Below are 20,175 nucleotides of genomic sequence, written 5' to 3' on the forward strand. Positions count from 1 at the left end.
CCCACCCTTCCTTTAGTCTTGCCTTGTGGAAGCTCTTGTTCGTTATCACAGGTCTGATTTTCTGTCCCACTAGGCTGTGTTTCGCGCAGACCACCAGCATGTCTGATCTGACTCCCTGTGTCCTTGCCACTCAGCTCACAGCCCTCAGTATCCCCTAGAGAGTGGATGGTGCATGTCCGTTCATGCATGGGATCCTCAGGGCAGCAGGACAGGGCAGTGATGCTGACCTGCCTGGACTGATGAGGAAATGAAGGCTCCTAGAGTAGAGGCAAGTGCCTCAGACCCACAGACCATGGCAGGGTTTGACCTTGGTTCCGGGTCTTTCAACTCCAAATGTAATGCCTACTCTATCCCAGGGATGACTGCAGCACCTTCAGTAGCAGAGACAGGTCCAGCTCTCTGCACCAGGGCTGCTACTCCGGGGGCTGTGAGCAACAGTAGATCCCTCAGCACCAAGCAGTGCCTGGCGCCCAGTAGGTGCTCTGTAGATGCGTGTGGTGGGTGGATTTACCAATGGAGGTGAGAAAAGCTTCTGCTCCCTGCCTCCCATCCCCTAGCATTAATGATTTTTACTCTTCCCCTGACATCCAACCACTCCCTAATATCATGGGGGAGATTTAGGATAACAAAGAGACAGCCATAGTGAACGGAGACACAGGTGCAGTCAATGCTGAACTCAGAGGCAGTCATGACTGTAAAAAAGTTCAGGCTCCAGGAGAGAGGTGTCAGCTTGAGCTGAGAGTGGGCAAGTGTAGCCACTTCTGCCCTGGATGATGGGCTCCCTACGCTCTGAATTCATTATTCAGCTGCAGACACCAGGGCACTTTAGTTTCCCTTAATTAATTAAAATATCACATAATAATCATTCTCTGATTTAATGTTCAAGAGGCTCTGGCGAAGGCTGGGGATGAGGAAATTTATTATGGGAGACTGTTCACTGTCAGCTGGTTTGCTCGTTCTTATTAATCTTTCCTGCATCATCCACCTCTGGAGGAACGGAGAGGGCAGTGTTTTTTAAAGACATGGGATTAATTTCACCCTAAAACTTGAAGAAAAAAATCCATTTTGACTAAAAACTACCCTTTCTTGTTTAAGGTGGAAAGTGGATACCTTTGGGATTGAACACTAGCTTTTGGATTATCTTCCTCAAGCCTAGTTATAACCCAGTTGACAACAGAAGACTGAGATTCAGGCCCACCTCTTATAGCATCAAGTCCAACCTCTTCTGGTGGCAGTTAGGGGTGTGGCCAAAAACTACCCCACTACCTGCCACTAGAGCTCTCAGCCACAACTGGTCACTACTCCCCATGCACAAACTACACTGCACTTCTCCACCCCTGCTCCTTTTACGTGCTACTTCCCTAGCCTGGAATCTCCCACATCACTTCAATCCCCAGCTTAGATGGCTCTCCTCTTCCAGGAAGTCTTCCTTGATCTCCCCCTACTCTGATCACAAAGCAGACACCTTGTGCTGTGTGGCAGGATGGCAACCTTGTCCCACTCATCCCCACTCAAGTCTCACCTGAGTGCAGGGCCCAGGTCCCACATACCTTCATATTGCCAGTGTCTGCACCCTCTGGCCTCTGGGGAATGCTATTCCGTGTGCATGTGGGGTAATAGAGGGCAGATCTAAGTGAATGAATTAAATAGTAGAATGCTTATACAGTGGGAGACACCAGTTCAGAGGGAGTTAGAAGGATCAGGCTGGCAGTAGATGATTAGTTAGGGCTGGTTAAAAATTGCAAGCAGGGTGACCAGGTACGACAGTAACCACAGCTCAGGTGTGAGAGGTAAGGACAATTCGGATGACAGTAGTTGATGTGGGCAAGCGAAAGAAGGGAAAGATGCATAAGGGATGATGGAGAAGTATCAGTGGTGCCTGGGCCCACCTACAGCAGCGTTCCAAGGACAGAGACCACAAAGACTGTCCCTAAAAACATTTATTTTCAGAGTGCAGGGGTCCTGTGACATCATCACATCTATGAACATAGGGTAGAAAACATAGGCTCTGAGGGCATCATGTTTCCAAATGATAAAAGCCACAGCACACATTCGCTTCGCCTCTGAGAGGTCTTGGGGCTCTCGCAGTTGAAAAGTCATTAGGTTGGAACAGTCATGCTAACTTGCCTTTTTGGTTTTGGTGAAAACTTCAGACAGTGTAACATTTATTATGATTATTTTTTGTACATCATTACGAGGCTACACCCAGCCTCCTGCGGGCTTGATGCTCAGCCCTGTCACCCCGGGGCTCCATCTACCTGCTCTTTGGGTCCACATCCAGCTCTCCAGATTTGACTGGGCAAATGTGAGGTGATTCAACTGATTTTGCTGAATGTGCTTATTAGCAGATGCATGATGTTGTTCTACTACCTTCTCTACAGTTCCCTATTCCTCTGACATGGTTTCACTAAGTCTCTTCCCAAGCCATCTCCCAACCACTCAAATCACAGAGGAATTAACTGCAGACTTGGATACGGAAATCACTGCCGTGGGGTTTGGGGGAGCTAGTAGGGAGGGGACGTGAGCAGATCCCCTGGAAGGCCCAACCTCCAACAGACAAGGACAGCTTCCCTTTTGATCAGGTTCAATTTTGACTTTATTTGAAGAAGGGGTTCCAATGTTTTTAAAGTTTGAAAACCACCCATCTAGTTTCGTTCCCTTATTCAAATGAGGAACTGAGGTCCAGAAAGTGAAGGGGACTTTCTCAGGGTCACCCAGAAAGACAGGGGTGAATTCCCAAATGGACCTCATGTTTCTGGATTCCTGGGCCACCCTCCTGCTATGTACGTCAGGGTGATGCCACCCCAGCATTTCAGATGTGGAACAGCCAGGCTTAAAGGCAGAAAATGCAATTCCAGAAAGGACTCCAAAATGCAACGCCCAGCGTGAGTGGCTTGAGAGTGTTGCTTTAAACGTTGAGATGGACCTTAAGGAGAATCCCTGAAACCTGTGGAAATGGCAACATCTTCCTTTCCATAGTTATGAGATTCTTCTGAGAAGCAGCACCATGGAGTGGAAAGGGTGCCAAAGAGGACCAGATGCCCTCAGCTCCTGTCCTTCTCAGAGGCTTTCAGGCCTCAGGCAAGCGCTTTACTCTCGGAGCCTGGTTTTCTTCATCTGTAAAGGGGGAGGGACATTAATGCTTATCCTGCCTGCCGTCCCAGAGATGGGAAGTGACCACGGACAGGACAGTGTTTCTTGAAATTTAACAACTGTCCATATGTGAGATCCCAATTCTGATTTTAAAAAATTTTAGTCACCTAGGGGGTCTATTTTTTTAGGCCAGATATTAAATATTCTCCTTTTTTCTTTCTTGATTAAAAGAAAAGAAAGAAAGCTTTATTTCTGGTTAAGGTCAAAACATCTCTAAGTAAAATGTATTCTACTACACTCTAATTCCACAGCCCAGAGAGAGCAGTTAACGCCGTTTTTACAATTTGATGTCCAAAAGCCAGGTCTCCACTGCCAGCTTGGTTAGAGAATGCTGGGCGTGTTAATAAGTGGACATCTTGGTCCCCAGATGCCCAGCCAAGGGGCCCCCGAGTCTGGTTAAGTTTCCATCTAGGACTGAGTCTCTTTATAATGGGAAAGCAGCAGGAATAACAGCTATCCACACCTTCATGTGAAGCAATGGCATTTGTTTTTGAGGGAATATTATTTTTAAAAGAATGCTAAGACTACACTTCCCATATTTTTTCTGTAGGACCGTCTTACTCCAGGATGACAGTGTTTGAAGGGACATGGGTAACATCCAGTCCAAATACCACATTCACAGCTGAAGAGAACAAGGCTCAGAGAGGGAGGGACCTACCCAGTTCACACAGCAAAGTTAGAGAGGTCAGGCAGAGGACAGCAGGACCCTCCCCCCTCTTCCTACAACACATACTAAGTCACTAATCAGCCCTACACAAATGAGGTAAAGAGTCACAGCTGACACACACCTCGGTCCAGCCCTTTAGAATTACAAATATACCTAAGGTGACTTTCCCTTGGAGGGAGAAGTTAAAAAAAGAATTCTCACAGAGCTATTCATTTCAGAAGTATAAAAAGGCTACATGCAGTCTGTTTTCCCAATGTTTGCCCTGCTAAAAACTACATCTGCATACGAATCTAGTTTGCATCTAATTTTTAAAAACATACGAAAGCGGTTATCTACAAACACAGTTCTTCCAATTCTTCACAAAGCAAACAAGATCCATGACTTGACTTTTCCATCATCCTGTAATCAATGTTTCTAAGACCCTAGAAGAAAAGAGGGAAAAGAATTAGAGAAAAAAAGCCTGCTCTGTCATAGTCAACTATGTGTTAGACGGAAGGTGGGGGAAATGCGCCTAACTTTAAATATCTCCCCAACCAGGAGTGGTGCCGGTGGGAGCAGAGATGCCTGTGGGGGTCTAGGAAATACATGTAAGGCCAATGGATGGGCATTTCAGGGAGGCAGATTCCAGCTTAATGTGCGGAAAAACTTTCAACTATTGGAAAAATCCACAGATGGTTGTTTGGTGGTAGTGAGCTCTGTGTCCCTGGAGGTATGCAAGCAATAGCCGGCCAATTCTGCATGTTGTAGAGGGAACTCACGGACTGGGCTGTGGCAATGGTATTAAAATTCCATGGCTCTTTGTGACCCCTTTGAAAACTCATTTATAGTAGACTATATTCATACCCTGGTATCATTTCTGTTTTTAAAATATAAATATATGTACTTATAAATTATACATATATTTAAAACATGAAACATACATACACACACACATGTACATACAGAAGTATACATACAAGTGTACAGGACAAAAAGTCTCGATACTTGGCTTTTTGATACATATATATAACTATACACATATATAAAAAACTATAAGTTAAGTATCAGGAGGGCAACTTTAAGAGCCTTCTCCTCACTGAATTCCTATTTGACGATTTTACACCTTACATTTTCCTCCCTGTTTCTAGAAGCTCTAACTACTTGCAGAGCTACAGACAAGGAAGAACCTGGGAATAGACCCATGAAGCTCAGACTGTCTTCTTTGCGGGCGTGTTTTCACCTGGGTGCTGTCATAGTGACCACATCTGCTCTCTTAGCACCCTCACTGGGCGGACTTGGAGAAATAGAAAAAAATAGGTGGTCTTTTTCACCTGACGGACACCCATAACAGTCACAGCTCTTGACTTTGCATCCTAGCGGGAAGCCCAGTGTGATACGTGTGTAGAACATACCACAGAGTCTACCTGCCAATTTTGTAATATGTTCCTACTCTTGGTTTGCATTTCTCTGGTTTCCTTGATTCATGTATTTTTCTTCTTATTTATTATGCATCTTATGACTCATCTCAATCTCCCGTGACACAGGTGTACAAATACTGCAGATGACTTGGAACATGCACATTACCCCCTCACATGTGGTCATCTGGACCTGGGAAGCGGGCGGCTCTGTACTGGCTCCGATCCACCACGGTGACTGTGCCGTGCGACTGGGCCTCCCCAACCGCGTTGGCTGAATGGCACTGGTACACCCCCTCGTCTTCCTTCCTCAGAGGGTTGATCTAGAAGTTAAACAGGCAAGTTTGTACAGTCATATATGGCATAGCAAAATTACTTATTTAGTTCTTAATGATTCTGAACACTTACTCCTTTTCAAAATAAGACAGAGCTCACCCTCTATTTCTCTTCTTGCCTCGGCTGCCAAGAAAGAGTTAAACTTCCTTCTCAGTACCCTCTCTATCCTGGCTCTCATTTTAATGTTTCCTCTGCATTTCTGCCTTTTACTGTGAGCTACCTGGTCCTTTTATTGAAGGTGATAGGTATAGATTCCAAGGAAAATACTGCAAACTAAAAGAACAAAACTCTACTGACCACAGAATAGCCCTCAAATGCTCCCAACGGACGCAGCCTTTACAAAATAACACCAGAGACAACCTTCCCCCACCTCTCCTTGTAATAAAAGGAGGGGAATATGCTTGATGTGAAAAAGCCATGGACCCAACTGCATTCTGAGTCTCTGAGCTGGGTGGAGAAGTTGCCCACGCTGGCCGAGATGGGGGTGGAATGAGGAGGACACCCTCAAGGGCCCATCTCACGCCCCTGCAGAGGAGATCCACGGTAGCTCCCTCCTCTCTTGCTTTCTCTCGTCATAACAGCTTCTCTCCACTGTGAGTCACTACAGACTGGAGAGGGTATGTGCACCCTATCTCATTTTGATCCCATGGTGGCTGAAGGCGGAGCATCGTTATCCTCACGTTACAGGAGACTCACAGGTAAGTCACAGACTGTTAGGGTCACTGGACATGGTCCAGTCCAAGGCCCTCTTTTTATGGTTGTGGACGCTGAAGCTCTGAGAGGTAGGGTAACTAGCCCCACTCGGGCCCCCATCTCGTCACTCCATCGCCCTTTTAAACACAGGGCGTTCCCTCTTCTCAGCCAAACTGCCGCACGTGGCATAGAAGAGCCCTGGAGGAGGGTGTGAATCTGCCATCTTCCGTCTTTATCAGCCATGTGGTCTCAGGCAAGTGTATTAGCTTCCTATGGCTGCTGTTGCAAATGACCACACGTTTAATGGCTTAAGACAACACAAATTTATTATCTACAGTTCTGGAGGTCAGAAGTCCGAATGGGTCTCAGTGGGCTAAACCCAAGGTATCAGCAGGGTTGCCTTCTTTCTAGAAGCCCTAAGAGAAGCATTCTAGAGGCTGCCTGCAGTCCTTGGCCTGTGGCTCCCTCTTGCATCTTCAAAGCCAGCAACAGTAGTTCATGTCTTCTGACACTGCCATCTCTCTGGCTCTCTCTCCTGCCTCCCTCTTCCACATTTAAAGGACTCCTGTGATTATATCGGGTCCACCCAGATAACCCAGGATAACTTTATTAAAGTCAGCTGATTAACAACTTTAATTCCATCCTTATTCCCCTCTTGCCACACAACATACCATATCCACCAGTTCCAAGGATTAGCATAGACATCTTTCCGGGGCCATAATTCTGCCTACCTCTGAAGATCACTTCTGCTCTCAGGGGTTATACTACCTGCCTACTTTCCTCTCAGTTACTGTAGCGTCCAAGGAGAAATGGATCAGAGTATTTGAAAGGTGTAACATGTTATAGAAATACAAAAGGTGCTTTATAAGGGCCAGTCAATAATAGCCAATAATCCTAAACAAATGAGATACTCACCAAAACCCAGGCCGTGGCTGCGTGGTCAGAAGGGCCCCCTTGCACCTGGACAGCTATATTGATGTGGTCCCCAGGCAGGTCCTTCAGCACCTGGGTGCCCTCAGGAGACCGTGTGACCTACAGAGGACAGAAAAACCAGGAGTGATTTAGAAAAAGCATTTCTGGATAAGGACCACCCCACAGACACCCTCGTTGTCTTCACCCTCCTGCTGACTTGAAGGCTGACCCTAGTATCTCTTCTTCCTAAGCCTGAACGTATGTACAGACAGTGCCCCCTGCTGGACAGCGAAGATGTAGACACCACCACTATCAGAATCTCATTGTCTTTCACAGGGCTGTTGAGATAAGGAGACAACATATGCCAGTCTCTCAAAAACTGAACTGCAGAAAGATCTAGTTTTGGAATAGGATTGGGTCATTTGCCACCAGCCAAGTCTTTCTAAAACCCAGATCCAGTGAAGGAAGCTCTAACTTCATCCCAGCTGACCTAGGCTAGATAAACAGCAGAACTTCCTGGACAGCTAAGTGGCAGAGGGAGCAAATGGCAACACCCCTTCTCTGGGGAGACGTTTGGGGTAAAAGTTTTGAGGCATAAATCTGGAGGCAGAGGAGTGGAACATAAGTTTTTTTTTAATCCTCCAATTCACATATAAACACACACACACCCTTAAAAAACATTTATACACCCCACCCCCCCCAAACACACACACACAGAGAAGTTCTTGGATATAAATACCTTCCTCCATGTGACAACTGGGGCAGGCACAGCTCTCACCTCACAGGACAGGGATGCCTGTGCCCCGGTGACATTGTGAACACTCCGGGGTGGAGTGATGACCACAGGAGCTGGGAGAAGAAGACAAGGGAAGACAGCCTTGACCCTGATCAAGCCCCCCACATCTAAGATACCCTGCCTGCAGAGAGCATGTTGGGGCAGATGAGAGCTCCCCACAGAAAGGACACACTTATAGGCAAGGAATCATAGAAGAGAGTTTTCTTAGACCTGGAAGGATGCCTACTTGTTTCCTCCTACATTGCCTTTGTTCTACCAACAGGAAAACAGGGATCCAGAGAGGAAAGGCGACTTCTCAAAGTCGCCCAGCATGTCTGTCTGTGGTCTCATCACACTCCCTCCCAGGATCCCTTCCAGGACCCCAGCTGCCATCTGCTTACAGCTCAACTACACTGACAGTGCGCCAGGCTCCGGGAGGGGCTGGTGTCACTTCACCCAAGGCAGAGTCTTCTACCAGATGGGCTTTTCTCCTTCCGCATGGAGGGCATTTCAAAGAATAACGCCATGCAGAACAGCTGCCCTCACCCCCTGCTGAGACCCCCTGCGGTTCCAGATGCTCATTTGCATATCACAGGCTCCACACACCTCCCCATCCCCGAGGATAAAACTGCAGGCATGGACACCGCCTCGCTGCGTGGAGAAAGGTAAATCAGGGAATCCGGCAGTGTGGTGCTAGGCTGCCAGCACACTACAGAAAGGACAGGGCGGGTGTGGGCTCGCTGGGCGGGACAGGAGAGCATGTGGCATTTGAGTTAGACATTCTTAGCTGATACTCCACACTCTGCCCTTCTCCCTGTGCCTGGCATCTGCTCTACTCACACTGGAACTAAAAGAATCAAGTCCAACTGCCTCAGCTTTCAGGCCCTCCGCCCGGCCCTCAGCGTACCTGCCTGCCCTGCCCTGCCTTTCTTCTACGTGGAGTGCGCCCCCAGCTCCCCATCCTGAGGGCCTGGGGGTGTGTCCTAGTCCAGGACCAGGGCGTCTGCCCGCTTTGACTTACTGAAACCCAGCCTGCCTTGCAGTGCAGGTGCTTCATCTCCACAGACCCACGCTCGCAGCTGTCCCCGTGGGGTCTTGGGCGAGGCGCAATGTGGAGGCTTGGTGAGGAGTATGCTCTCTGCTCAGGTCTGCTGTCTGTAAGATGGGGATAATACCCCCTGCTTCACAGGGCTGTTGAGCTGATCTTACCACGTGATGAGTGTGAAACTGAGGGTTTGAGTTAACACAATATGCAAGTGGGGGGCAGGGGAGGCCTGTTAAACAGATGACTCCGCGAAGAAAGGCATGACAAAAGAGCAAACACATTCACCCTTGGGCCATCAAAATGCAGAGTTCACGACTCTTGGGGCTTCATCTGGGGACTCAGACATCCCTGCAGCCCTCCACAGGCCAGCCTTGGAGAGAGAAAGGGCCCTCGCCCACCTAGGTGGGGCTGCAATGAAAAAGGAGAACAAAGGGAGAGAGACAGAAGGCTGGAGCAAGAGCATGGAGAGAAGGAGTGAAGGGGCGCAGAAATGAGACTGGCCTGACCCCTCCAGACAGACTGGGGGGCAGACCCTGTCAAACTGGTGCCAAAAAATCTCTGGGAAAGTGTCTTAGAGCTATGGAGTCTCAAACTGGAGGGGCCCAACTCCCCAAGAGCATGTGCCTATCTGTGACGGGCTCATCTAGTCTTCACTTGCATGCCCCCAGTGATGGAGAGCTCACTACCTATGAAGCCAGGTCCTTCCGTCCTTGGCTCTGCTGGTTAGAAACCTTGTTCTCACCTGGAGCTAAAACTCACCTCCTGTAACTCCCACCTATTAATCTCAGGGCTGCCCTCAGGAGCCCCACAGCACCTTGGGTGCCTCAAATGGCTTCCAGTGAGTTGAATACAGACCCTGCCCTCCTCACCCCCAGGCTGCTTTCTTCCCCCTCAGCCTGATCAGCTCACTCCTTCAGTTGTGACCAACTGAACGCCCTCCAAGCACCACACCGCTACCCACAGCCCCGATTGTAGCCAGTCCCCTGAATGGACTAAGGTTCTAGGCTTCTAACATTGCCCAATGTGACCCAGCCACCTGCTGACTGCTACAAAGAACCACAGCACTGCTGTTCTCTGGCGGAGCCCCATCTGCAATGGATGACAAAGAAAGTCTAATTTATTCCAACCCCCTGCCAGCATTACTTCCTTTGGAGCCCAAACCAGTCGTCAAATGGCTCACTGTGGGAACAATCAGACCTGCATCTTATTCCAAAGCCCTCAGTAGATTCCAAAGGGACACTCAATCAACATGCTTTACTTTCTTTCATGTAGAGTCATAAATTTTAAATGAGATTTCATCAGTCCCTTTCAGGCCTAAATGAATAAGCCAGTAAATCACATTTCATCTTTCTCTCTCTTTGCATTTCCCCCTTTTTCCATAACTACAATTAAGAAAGACCATCTTGGAAATACTGCCTTTGCCACTAATTTCAAGGCAGAAAATAGCACTTATTTTCCAAAAGAGCCCCCTGCTTTTGGTGATAAAGTGATGTTCAAATTTTGATTTCTTTTTAAATGTACATACAGTACATTCATTCCTTCTAGTATACAGTTCTAAGTTTTGGCAAATGCATACGCCATGTAACCACCACCATACCCAAGATACAGCATTGTTCAGTTATCTTGAAAATTGTCCTCATGTTGCTTAATCTGTTTTTAATTTTAACATCTGATTTTAAATTTAAAATATTTTTATCCATAATAGCTCTTTACAATCAGTCATCATTATCATGATAGTATTAATGGTAATAATACCACCCTTCTGCTTACAGGCTTAAGCCATTCGATCCTTCCAGCAATCTCCCCAGCTGCCAGATGGGGGAGCTAGCCAGGGTTACCCAGCCTTAAACAGCTGGGTGAGGCTATGAGCCCAGCGGTCTAGCTCTGAGCTCTGTCCCACACCATCCTGCCTTCTCCTGAAATGACAGGGAGTTCCATGTCTGCTACTCCTTTCATCCTCACACCAGCCCTGTGAAGTAGGTGCTTTTAGCCCCACTTTACAGATGAGAAATCCAAGGCTCAGAAAGGTGAAGCACCTGGAGGAGTGAAGATGCAAACCCAGGCACGCTGATTCCATTAATCCCACATGGATTTTTAAAGTGAAACATTTGTTAGCCATATGGACTCCATTCCAGAATAAGAAAGAGTTCCTTAGGGATTGTGTTGGGGGCCCCCAAGATAAGTCCCGGGATCAATGATTTGCTACAAGGACTCACAGGACTCGGCACAGTTTACTCACAGCTGGGATTTATTACAACAAACAGAGACAAAGCAACTCAGCAGAGGGAAAAGAGGCTCATGGGGCAAAGACCCGGGAAGCCAGGAGCACACTTTGAGGAGCCTCTCCCAGTGGAGTCACACAGGACGTGCCTAATTCCCCAGCAACGACTTGTGACAACACGTGTGGCGTGAGAGCCTATGCCCTCTACTAGAGAAGCTCACTAGACATTCAGTGCCCAGGGTTTTTATTGGGGTCCAGTCCCCCAGCCTCTGCCTCCTACGTACCAAAATTCCAGCCTCCCAGAAGTAAAGCAGGTGTGCAGCATAAACCATGCTGTTTGTACAGTGAGCTACTCTTATCAGTTCTGGAAACGGTGGGAAGCCTCCCCACATCCAAATTCTCAGACACCAGCCAAGGGTCAGCCTCGCCAACAGGGCTTTCTAAGGATGACAGCCTCAGGCCTGCTATGTTTACTCTTTTCTGCACAGAAATGAAACTCTCCATAATCACCCCAGGGAACAGCTCTTGTGAAGATACCATTAAATGGGCAATGTATCCTTAACCCTGGCAGGACATTCCCAGTCTTACTGTCCCCAAGGGCTCATTCGAGTGTGGCGCTGGGGTCCTCCACATATGACTACCACAGGCAGGTTCAATCCTGTCTCTGCCACACTCCAGTTTCTTCTTTAAAATGGGCACAGGAGTCCATTCTCTCCGCTGTGCCCTCTACACAGGCTGTTGTGAGGACAGTAAAAAGACCTGTTGCCAACTGTAAAAGGCTTCCACGGAGGGACCTGAGGACTCGGCAGGTTGTGCCACCCCAAAGGGTGGTCTCCTCGAAGATGCCCTGCCTGCTCAGGACCCTCTACTGACCTCTGGTGAGTGGGCCTACCGGTCGGGCCCCGCCTGAAGGCTCCAGAGGCTGTGGCCCAGAGCCCTCACTCTGGTGAGCCCGGGGCGCAGCCTCTCACCTTGCTGCTGCCCGAGCTGCCACACTCCTGGAAGAGCCAGGGCTCTCCTTTCTACCTGCCTTTGGCAAGAGTCATGTGGCTTTCAGGAGGGAGGATGGTGTCTGGTCAGCCCAGTCTGTGAATGTGCCAGCTTTGTCTCCCTAGTTCTTCCTTGCTAAACACTTGTTTCCTTCTGCTTGTGTCAGCAACAGCCCTGGAAATGCTAGGCTGGCACAAACCCACCCATCAGGTAACAGAATAGTCACCCAGGTGGGCACTGGGGGTGGGCCAAATAGCACCAAGGGAAATTCAAATGCCCGGGGGCCTGGTCGCTAACCATTGGGCAAGCTGCTAACAATTTCCTCATCTGCAAATGAGGATAATGACTGTGGCCCTACATCCTCCGGGGTGAAGGGAGAGAATGAATGTGACTGTGTTATTAACCATGTGGATCTATACAAATGAAAGGGATCGATATTGCTAAGTGCGTGGGGATCTGTCCCCCCACCCCGTCAACTGAGTGTCTTTGATGGCTGGAATGAAAGATCTTCCTTAATGCCTCTGAGATTTCTTTAAAGTTAATGGCGCTTGGGAAGGAAAGAATATCAGAAGTCATCCGCCAGGAACCCATCTGCTCGTATGAAAAAAGCACACAACCAAAGACTTTAATAATCAACACACTGAACAGCCCTGATAATTTATGCTAATAGTCAACGTGAGGATGTGGAACCAGAAACAGCTTAATCCGGCTCCCTGCAGCCTATGCCTCAAGCCCCCTCCCTCGGCATGAAAGGCTTTTGAGCACGAGGCCCCCCCTTCTTTGTCCCTCTCACAAAGTGGTATTCGCTGCCTCTCCTGGTTACCTGGTAACACACGCCTTGCACGGACTGAGGTTTCTAAGTGCAGCTGGAATTTCAACCGAGGCGAATTTTCTAAGATTTTGGATCTCAAGAGCTCACTGAAGCTTCAGGGGCTCAGTGCCCCCACGGGCACTGGCACGGGACCCCGTTCCTATTTAATGCAGCATTCAAAACACGACCTCAACCTGCTTTCTGCAGGATCCCAACCTCCTCCCAATGCTAGCAAACAGGGTGCGTACATGGAACAAAGCAGCCTTTTATTTTATTTCATTTATTTTTGGCTGCGTGGCATGCAGGATCTTAGTTCCCCGAACAGGGATTGAACCCATGCCCCCTGCAGTGGAAGCTTGGAGTCCTAACCACTGGACCACCAGGGAATTCCCCCAAAGCAGCCTTTTAAAGTAATGATAACAATAACAATTACAGTATTGTCACTGATAATAACAGTAACAACAACGCCATGCCACCTTACTGTTGAGAAATGGAACTAATAACTCAGTACAGAATGAAGTGTCACCCTGCAGCATGGCACTCAAGGCCTGCAATAAGCCTGCCCCAGACTACTCTGGGTATCATCTCCTCTGCCAACCATCCCACTGGGTACTGCCCATGGGTCCACTGTTCACACTCGGCCCAGGATCTCCTTCCTCCTTGTATTCGTTCATGCTGTGCCTCCCCATCCCCCCTTCTCAACCCAGGAATTTTCTACCCATCCTTCAAGGCTCCTCTCAGGTGCCTCCCCTTCTGTGAAGCTATACCTGTTCCTCTCAGGAGCCATCACCTGGTGCTAAACAGAGGAACCAGCAACAAGCCTTGGGGGAAAAAAGGAAGGTGGATTCAGACTGAGAAACCCTGAAGATTCAAGGGTAGCCAATTTGCAGCACCTTCCAGAGTGCTAGAGGTGCATGGCCCCATCTGAAAACAGCCAGGAAAACTCAGGCTGGAGCCCCACCTCAGCTGGGAACTAGTTATGTGGCTCCAGGGAATTCTCTTCTGCCTGCCTCAGTTTGCCCTTCTATTAAATGGGAGTGAGACCTGGCCAGGGTAGTTGTAAAAATCAAGGAAGAAGATGGAATGCAAAAGCGATTTCCAACAGCAAAGAATTATTCTTATGTGGGAACATAGTGGGTCTTCAATACATGTGTGTTGATCAAAGGATTACTCTCATTAATAGCATTTTGGGGCATTTCAGAGAGTAGGGGGAAAGGTCAGAATTTAAGCCTGAAAACTGTTTCCAAATGCCCCTCAGAGGCATGGGTAAGAACACTTCCCACACTGCGGGAGCCTAATATTTACAGAGGCCTCATTCCCTTAAAGTCAGGTGCTTGCTTATTTGAAGGCACAGGTGAGGACTGAGGAGGGGTGATTTTATTACCAATATTGAAGCAGAACAGCTGCTGCTCTGACAGTCTGTTTCCCTTCAAGCAAGGTCCCCAGGGGCATTGTTAAAAAGTGCTCCTGCCAAGTCATCTGGATAAAGGATGGCTTGAGGGCAGCACAGAATGAGGTGCTGCCTTCCCTGGCTGGAAAAGATCCCCCGTCCACACCTTCATGCTTCACCAGGACACAAGGGCAGGGGGGCCACACAAACATTTCAGGACAAAACGAGATGGGGAAACAGTGCCGGGGTCTGGATAGTGGCTGATGACACAATCGCTGGTAGGGAAGGAGAGCAAAATTCTGGGGAGGCCCGATGCCTGTCACTAATGGGATCATTAAGAGCAGCTTCTGAATTGCCTCTGTTCGGCCCCATGAACATCTTTACTCCCAGGGCCTGTGCCTGAGGTGGGCTCAGAGCCCACAGATCAGAGTGGAGGGGCTGTCACATTTACTTGTCATTTGGTAATTTTCAATGAATTAGGGGTATGGGGCTTCCATCTGCCATCTGGCCACACTCTGGTAACCATGGCAACCGCCACCTGCCTGACTTAACACTATCAAGTCCTGTCCTGAAACAGTACTGAATAGGGTGCCGGGGACCCAGAAGCTAGCCAGGCTTTACAGATCACCCTGGATGAGTCCCTTGCCCCATGGGTCTCAGTTTCCTCTGCATAACAGCAGATTTGGTCTAAATGCCTTCAAGGCAGCTAGCTGTCTCTTAGGAACAGAATACCAGCCCCGGGAGGAATCATCTGAGACCATCAGCACGGGTTAGAGTCTGGGGATCTGGTCAGCATTTCTCATGTCTCCTGCATGTGAAGTGAAAGTGTTACCTGTCTGGAAACAAAGAGACCTGCCTGTGAATTAACTGCTGAGGAAAGCAGATTGTAAAAGCAGGTGACAGGAACGAGAAGAAAGGAGACAGGACTGTTTAAATGCCACAGGGCAGAAACAAAGGTTTGAAGTGGAGGAACCTCTACAGTGGCTCCACAGGGGCTGACACAGCTCCTGGAAGGAACCAGCCCAAGGCTGCAGCCAGGGAAACACCAGCCAGCTCTCTCCTCCACTGGGAGCCCCAACCAGGAACAGCCAGCGGTGACTTTCCTGTGCTTCGGGGGCTGCCTCAGACCCCCCAGTGGGCAGCACATTATTTCCAAGTTTCCAGGGACAGGGGCCTTCTTGCCTCATCTCCAGTAGGAACACCCTGCTCCCCGAACTCCCAGTCTCCTGGAGGCAAACATGCCAGGCCTGGAAATAACTGTACCAGCAATTACTTAAGTACCAAAAGGGACAGCAGGCTCATCAAAATTACGACCAGCTCGGTGGCTGGTGTCTCCATGGGTTTGGTAAGGAAGGGTACAGGTTGTGGATTCCTGCCCCGGCCTCCTTTAGTAACTGGCCAGGTAAGGAAAAACTGACCCGAGGGAAAACTGAGGCCCGTGCAGTGCTGTCCATCGCGGCGCACGGCGTGATCCTTCACCCCATAGCCCAGGGGGTCGGGGTCCCTCTTTCTTTACCCGCCCCAGCAGTGCAGGGCAGAAGCCAGACTCACCAAATTCGCAGGGTCCGTCCCGCGCCTTGTGCAGGTGGCCGGGGTGCGCGCGCGGCACCTGCCGGGCGCGCAGGCGCAGCGCGCAAACGCTGGGGTACGAGCGGCCGTCGGAGCCGCAGACGGCGCCGCGCTGCGCGCACACGCAGAGCCCAGTGCCCTCGGGCCCGGCCCCCGCGGCGCGGCTCGCGCACACCAGCCCGGGGCCGCAACGCACGCCGGCCCAGCCCCCGCAGCTCGCGCCCTCGGCGCCCAGGCAGCGCGCGCAGCAGCCGCACTCGTCGCGCGCAGCGATGCTGGGCGCGGGGCAGCGCGCGGGCTCGGGACAGCGCTCCGGCCGGCACGGATCGCACTCGGGGTTATGGCCGCCCGCGCCGCGGAGCCCGAGGCCGGGTGCCGGCTGCGGCTGCAGCAGAAGGAGCAGCAGCAAGAGCACGGGTGAGCGTGGCATGGTCCGCTCTGGCACGGCAGTGGCGCCTCTGCCTGGAACTCCGCTCAGCTAGCGCGGCGCCTCCACCCCGCCCGCCTCGCAGTCGCTGATTGGCCGGGCCTGCACCGCGGGGCTCCCGCACTCGGCTGCTCGGCCCCGGACTAGCGCGGCCCGGTAGGCTCCTGGCCCGGCCCGGGTTCCGAGCTGGAGGGGTGTTCTGAGACCTGCTCTCCGACAGCCAATGGGCTCTTGGAGACCCAGTCGGGGCGGGAACTTGCCCGAGGTCGCTCTGGTAGAGCAATGATTGGATGTACGGTCTCCGGATCCGAGGTTAGCTCCAGGTACTATTCCACTTAATCCAGAAGGATGCGCTCTTTTATTTTATTTTGCATTTAGTAGTTTTCTAAGTTTTATTTTAAAAAGGGAGTATATAGTTTAAAATTTCAAAGTTTACAAATGGATGTAACTATGAAATGAGGGCTTCCCTTCCACCCTATGACCCAGTATCCCACCCCCCAGCTTCAGGAGGCTACACCTTTTATCAGGTTCTTCCAGGAATTTTGTATGTTTATAAAACCACGTATGATTGCATGGCCCCTCCCTTTAAACACACACACACACACACACACACACACACACACACGCTCTACACATTACTCTGCACTTGGTTTTTCTACCCACGGTATTTCCCATAGTTTCCCTACCTCTTACCATCTGTGAAACTGACCGTCTGTAAATACAATCAATGGAGTGGAGTTTAACTGGCTTTTTTCCGCCATAATGCTACATAAAGTCATGGTGCATCTCAAAGTCAGCCGTGACTTTGGCTGTGATGAGATGGTGATACATTTTGGATTGTCCTTGGACATTTTAACTTTGCAAAGTGTTTAACTGCACAAAAACGTAGTTATTTAACCAGTTGTTTTCAGTACTTTCGCTACTGCAAATAATGCTCTGATGTCCTGGAGCACAAGCGGCAGCGTATCTCTGGCATAGTGCGGCGTGCGTGTTGGGAAGACACAGTGGAACAGGTTCTTTCAGTCAGATTTTTATTCCTATGGCCCCTGTGCTTGCGCAGAGTCAGACTCTGCACCCCGTCCATGGCCCAGTCCTGGCAGGGGTCCCAGACGAGAAACTCAAGGGAGTCTTGATTGCTGGAGTTTAATGTGTGGCCAAATGAAGACATTGGATGGAAAGAAGGACTTGTTGACCAGACTTTACGAGTGGCTTTTCATGCCTTCACCCCCAGCCCTCATTTACCCTGTGCTGTTTTCTTTATTTTCTGAATTTCTAGAGAAGAGATGGAGGAAGCCTCTTGGAGTCTGGGAAGACCAGCTACAGTACTCTTGTGTGATGTCCATTTTGCTTTTCAAGGTCCTTTCCAGTTTGCAGCTTTCAGGAGATGTCCTTATTCCCAAAAGGAGCCCCTGCAGAGGCCACTTCATGTAGTGGTCAGAGCAGGGCCAGCTGCCTGGCCTGCTGCAGCTCTTCCCTTGCAAGTAGATGCATAGAACAGGTACAGGCAAAGTACCATGGGAGTGGTGGTAGATGGTGATAAGGACTAAATATAATAATGTCGATATAGCACTCGACATGGCTCTCAGTACTTATTAGCAATTGATTTCAACCAGGAGGCTGCTGTCTTTACCTGGAATGGTTTTTAAAAGTGCTCACACCCCTTGACCTTCTACACCCTTCTATAAGCCTCTCCTAAGGAAATATCACTATGTGTGAAGATTTCATTCTGGAGTTGGTCACTACAGCAAAAATTTGGAAAAAACCTAAATGCCCACTGATAGGCAATGATTAAATAAATTATGGTATATCCAACAATAAAGGATTATCTGGGCATTGAAAATGAGGAAGGAGAGGTAGCTTAATTGCAATGAAAAGATGTTTGTAATATATTGTTTAGTGAAATAGCAATGATAAATTGCATGTCCAGTATGAAGGCATATTTGTAAATATGTGGTTTTGTATACGTGCAGAAATTCAAGATAGTTTAATGATGTAAAGGAAACACTTATAATGTTAAACGGAACAAAGCAGGGCCTGAAAACAAAAGAGATAAGCTCCATGCTGGTTTTCAGAAACATCCTTCCTAATGGGTTCAAACTTTCAAATGGTCATGGCTGTCCAAAGTGAGAATGGACTGCTCCAGAGGTAGTGAGCTCCCTGTCAGTGGAGGAGTTCAAGGATGGCAAGGAGTGTGGAGGGGATCAAAGCATCAGGGATTGGGTGAGAGGATCTCTAAGTCCTTCAAACTGAGCCATGATTCCCATGGTACAGTGCCCTGAGACCTGGACTGGACAAAAGCTGGTCGTGATTGGCAAATAAATGTACACAGGAATGATTTGCCAGCTTTTAATGCAAACATTGAGAGTGCAGTAATTGAATGGTGTTATAATGATGAAGTTAATGTGTGCTTACTGCAGGTTGGGATACACAGTCACAGAGGCACATTTACAATGATCTACATGCCTTTTAAGTAGTAGGAAGAGCATTCTGTAAGCATGACTCAGAATTAAAGCAGAAGACTCATTTTCCAACACTGAGCCTGTGGTATCTGGTTGGAGAAAACATTCCAAAGCTTTGAAGGTGATAGGCATCCATTTCCTTTTAAAAGTTGCCGGCAAGCCCATAGCCCAGCGAACTCTGGTTCCCAGAGCACCAGTTAGCACTGTGGGCAACACCTGTGGGCCCATAGGATTATGGGAAAAATGGAGATGAATTCTCCCGGCGGGAAAGGAGGTTGAGGCACCTCTGCCACGTGGCAGGTATGAGCTCCCATGACGTGAGTGTCTACCTCCTCTGCTCCCAGCGAGCACACAGGGAAAGCTGGCTAATGCCCCACTCAGGGTGGATGCACACACACCCAGCAGCTGCTAACATGGGTGTGAACGTCCAAACCGATTCACTCCTCCTGTGAATGTAGATATGAACGGCTCCGTTCATATCTAACTTGCCCTCCGGGAGTGGAGAGGGGCTCACGTGAGCAGAGGACCCTCCATCCACAGGCCATACCCTTGAATCTCAAGCATGACAGTCAGGCCAGGCATAGAAGGTCCCCATCCAGGCTGAGGGAATATGAAAGCCCTGTCTCCAGGCCTCTGCTGGACCATTCTAGAGTAGAAGGAGAGGTGGGTTTCCAGAGAGAAGCCCATGAATGAGGGGTGGCAGTTCTAGGGGCACAGATGTCAATCCAGTGCTGTGTAAGAGGGGACATATAAGATGTAGAGCTCTGCAAAGATGGGGCCTCGGGTGCTGAGCAGCCAAGTAAATGGTAGAGGGCTTTGCCCTCCTGCCGTAAACAACTCTAAAACCTGGACAGATAACGAAAACAGTTGTGTGCAGGTGCTGCATAGTATTTTCCATCGTGGGGCTGTGATCCTTGAGAGGGGACACACATAACGTGAGCCCCACATCTACCCAGACCTTCCTCCTAGATAGGTTTCCCAGGCCACAGTATGGGGAGGTAGAGCCCAAGCAGATGGCAGAAGGTCTCCTGGACAGATGAGGCAGAGATCAGAGTTCAGGGCTCAGGTAGCTGGGTTTTGTGGGGAGGCAGCCACAAAAGAGGGAGGAACCACAGAGAGGGAACCCTGGAAGTCGGTGTAGAAATTCCCCTTCAACCTTTGGCTGATCCGGAACCACACAGGTGCAGGGTGAGATCCGGAGGCTCTGCAGAGAGCAGCCGCTGGGGGGCTGAGGGCTGGGTGGAGATGGTGGGGCTCACACAGGCCCATCCAGAATGGAGTGCCCCAGCCCACCAGGAACCCTTTCTCCAAGCTCAGAGACACCAGGCAAGCA

At 49.5% G+C, this 20,175-nt stretch overlaps 1 protein-coding gene across 3 annotated transcripts; it reads right to left on the minus strand.

The window, feature by feature from the left end:
- Positions 1-1,922: 1,922 nt before the first annotated feature.
- IGFBPL1 (insulin like growth factor binding protein like 1) lies at positions 1,923-16,710 on the minus strand. 3 transcript variants are annotated; one of them, XM_004271527.3, is made up of 5 exons: positions 15,939-16,710; positions 7,895-8,004; positions 7,159-7,275; positions 5,392-5,537; positions 1,923-4,242 (listed from the first exon to the last, which is right to left on the minus strand). In XM_004271527.3, the coding sequence occupies exons 1-5, from the start codon at positions 16,384-16,386 to the stop codon at positions 4,215-4,217; spliced, it is 849 nt and encodes a 282-aa protein (XP_004271575.2). In that variant the 5' UTR covers positions 16,387-16,710; the 3' UTR covers positions 1,923-4,214. The 3 variants fall into 3 exon arrangements, with proteins under 3 accessions (XP_004271575.2, XP_033287041.1, XP_033287040.1); XM_033431150.2 differs by having other exon boundaries at positions 5,379-5,537; positions 15,939-16,709; XM_033431149.2 differs by having other exon boundaries at positions 5,384-5,537; positions 15,939-16,707.
- Positions 16,711-20,175: the final 3,465 nt, after the last annotated feature.

The sequence above is a fragment of the Orcinus orca genome, chromosome 6, assembly GCF_937001465.1.
Source record: "Orcinus orca chromosome 6, mOrcOrc1.1, whole genome shotgun sequence".
NCBI lineage: Eukaryota > Metazoa > Chordata > Mammalia > Artiodactyla > Delphinidae > Orcinus > Orcinus orca.

What these genes read in the sequence shown, in the direction of transcription:
- IGFBPL1 (XM_004271527.3), bottom strand. Translation starts at nt 16,386, where the DNA reads ATGCCACGCTCACCCGTGCTCTTGCTGCTGCTCCTTCTGCTGCAGCCG. An exon ending in CAGTTGTCACATGGAGGAAG is followed by an intron (nt 7,276 to 7,894) that starts GTATTTATATCC and finishes TGTCCTCTGTAG; the next exon opens with GTCACACGGTCTCCTGAGGG. An exon ending in CCAGGTCCAGATGACCACAT is followed by an intron (nt 4,243 to 5,391) that starts GTGAGGGGGTAA and finishes CTTTTCTTCTAG; the next exon opens with GGTCTTAGAAACATTGATTA.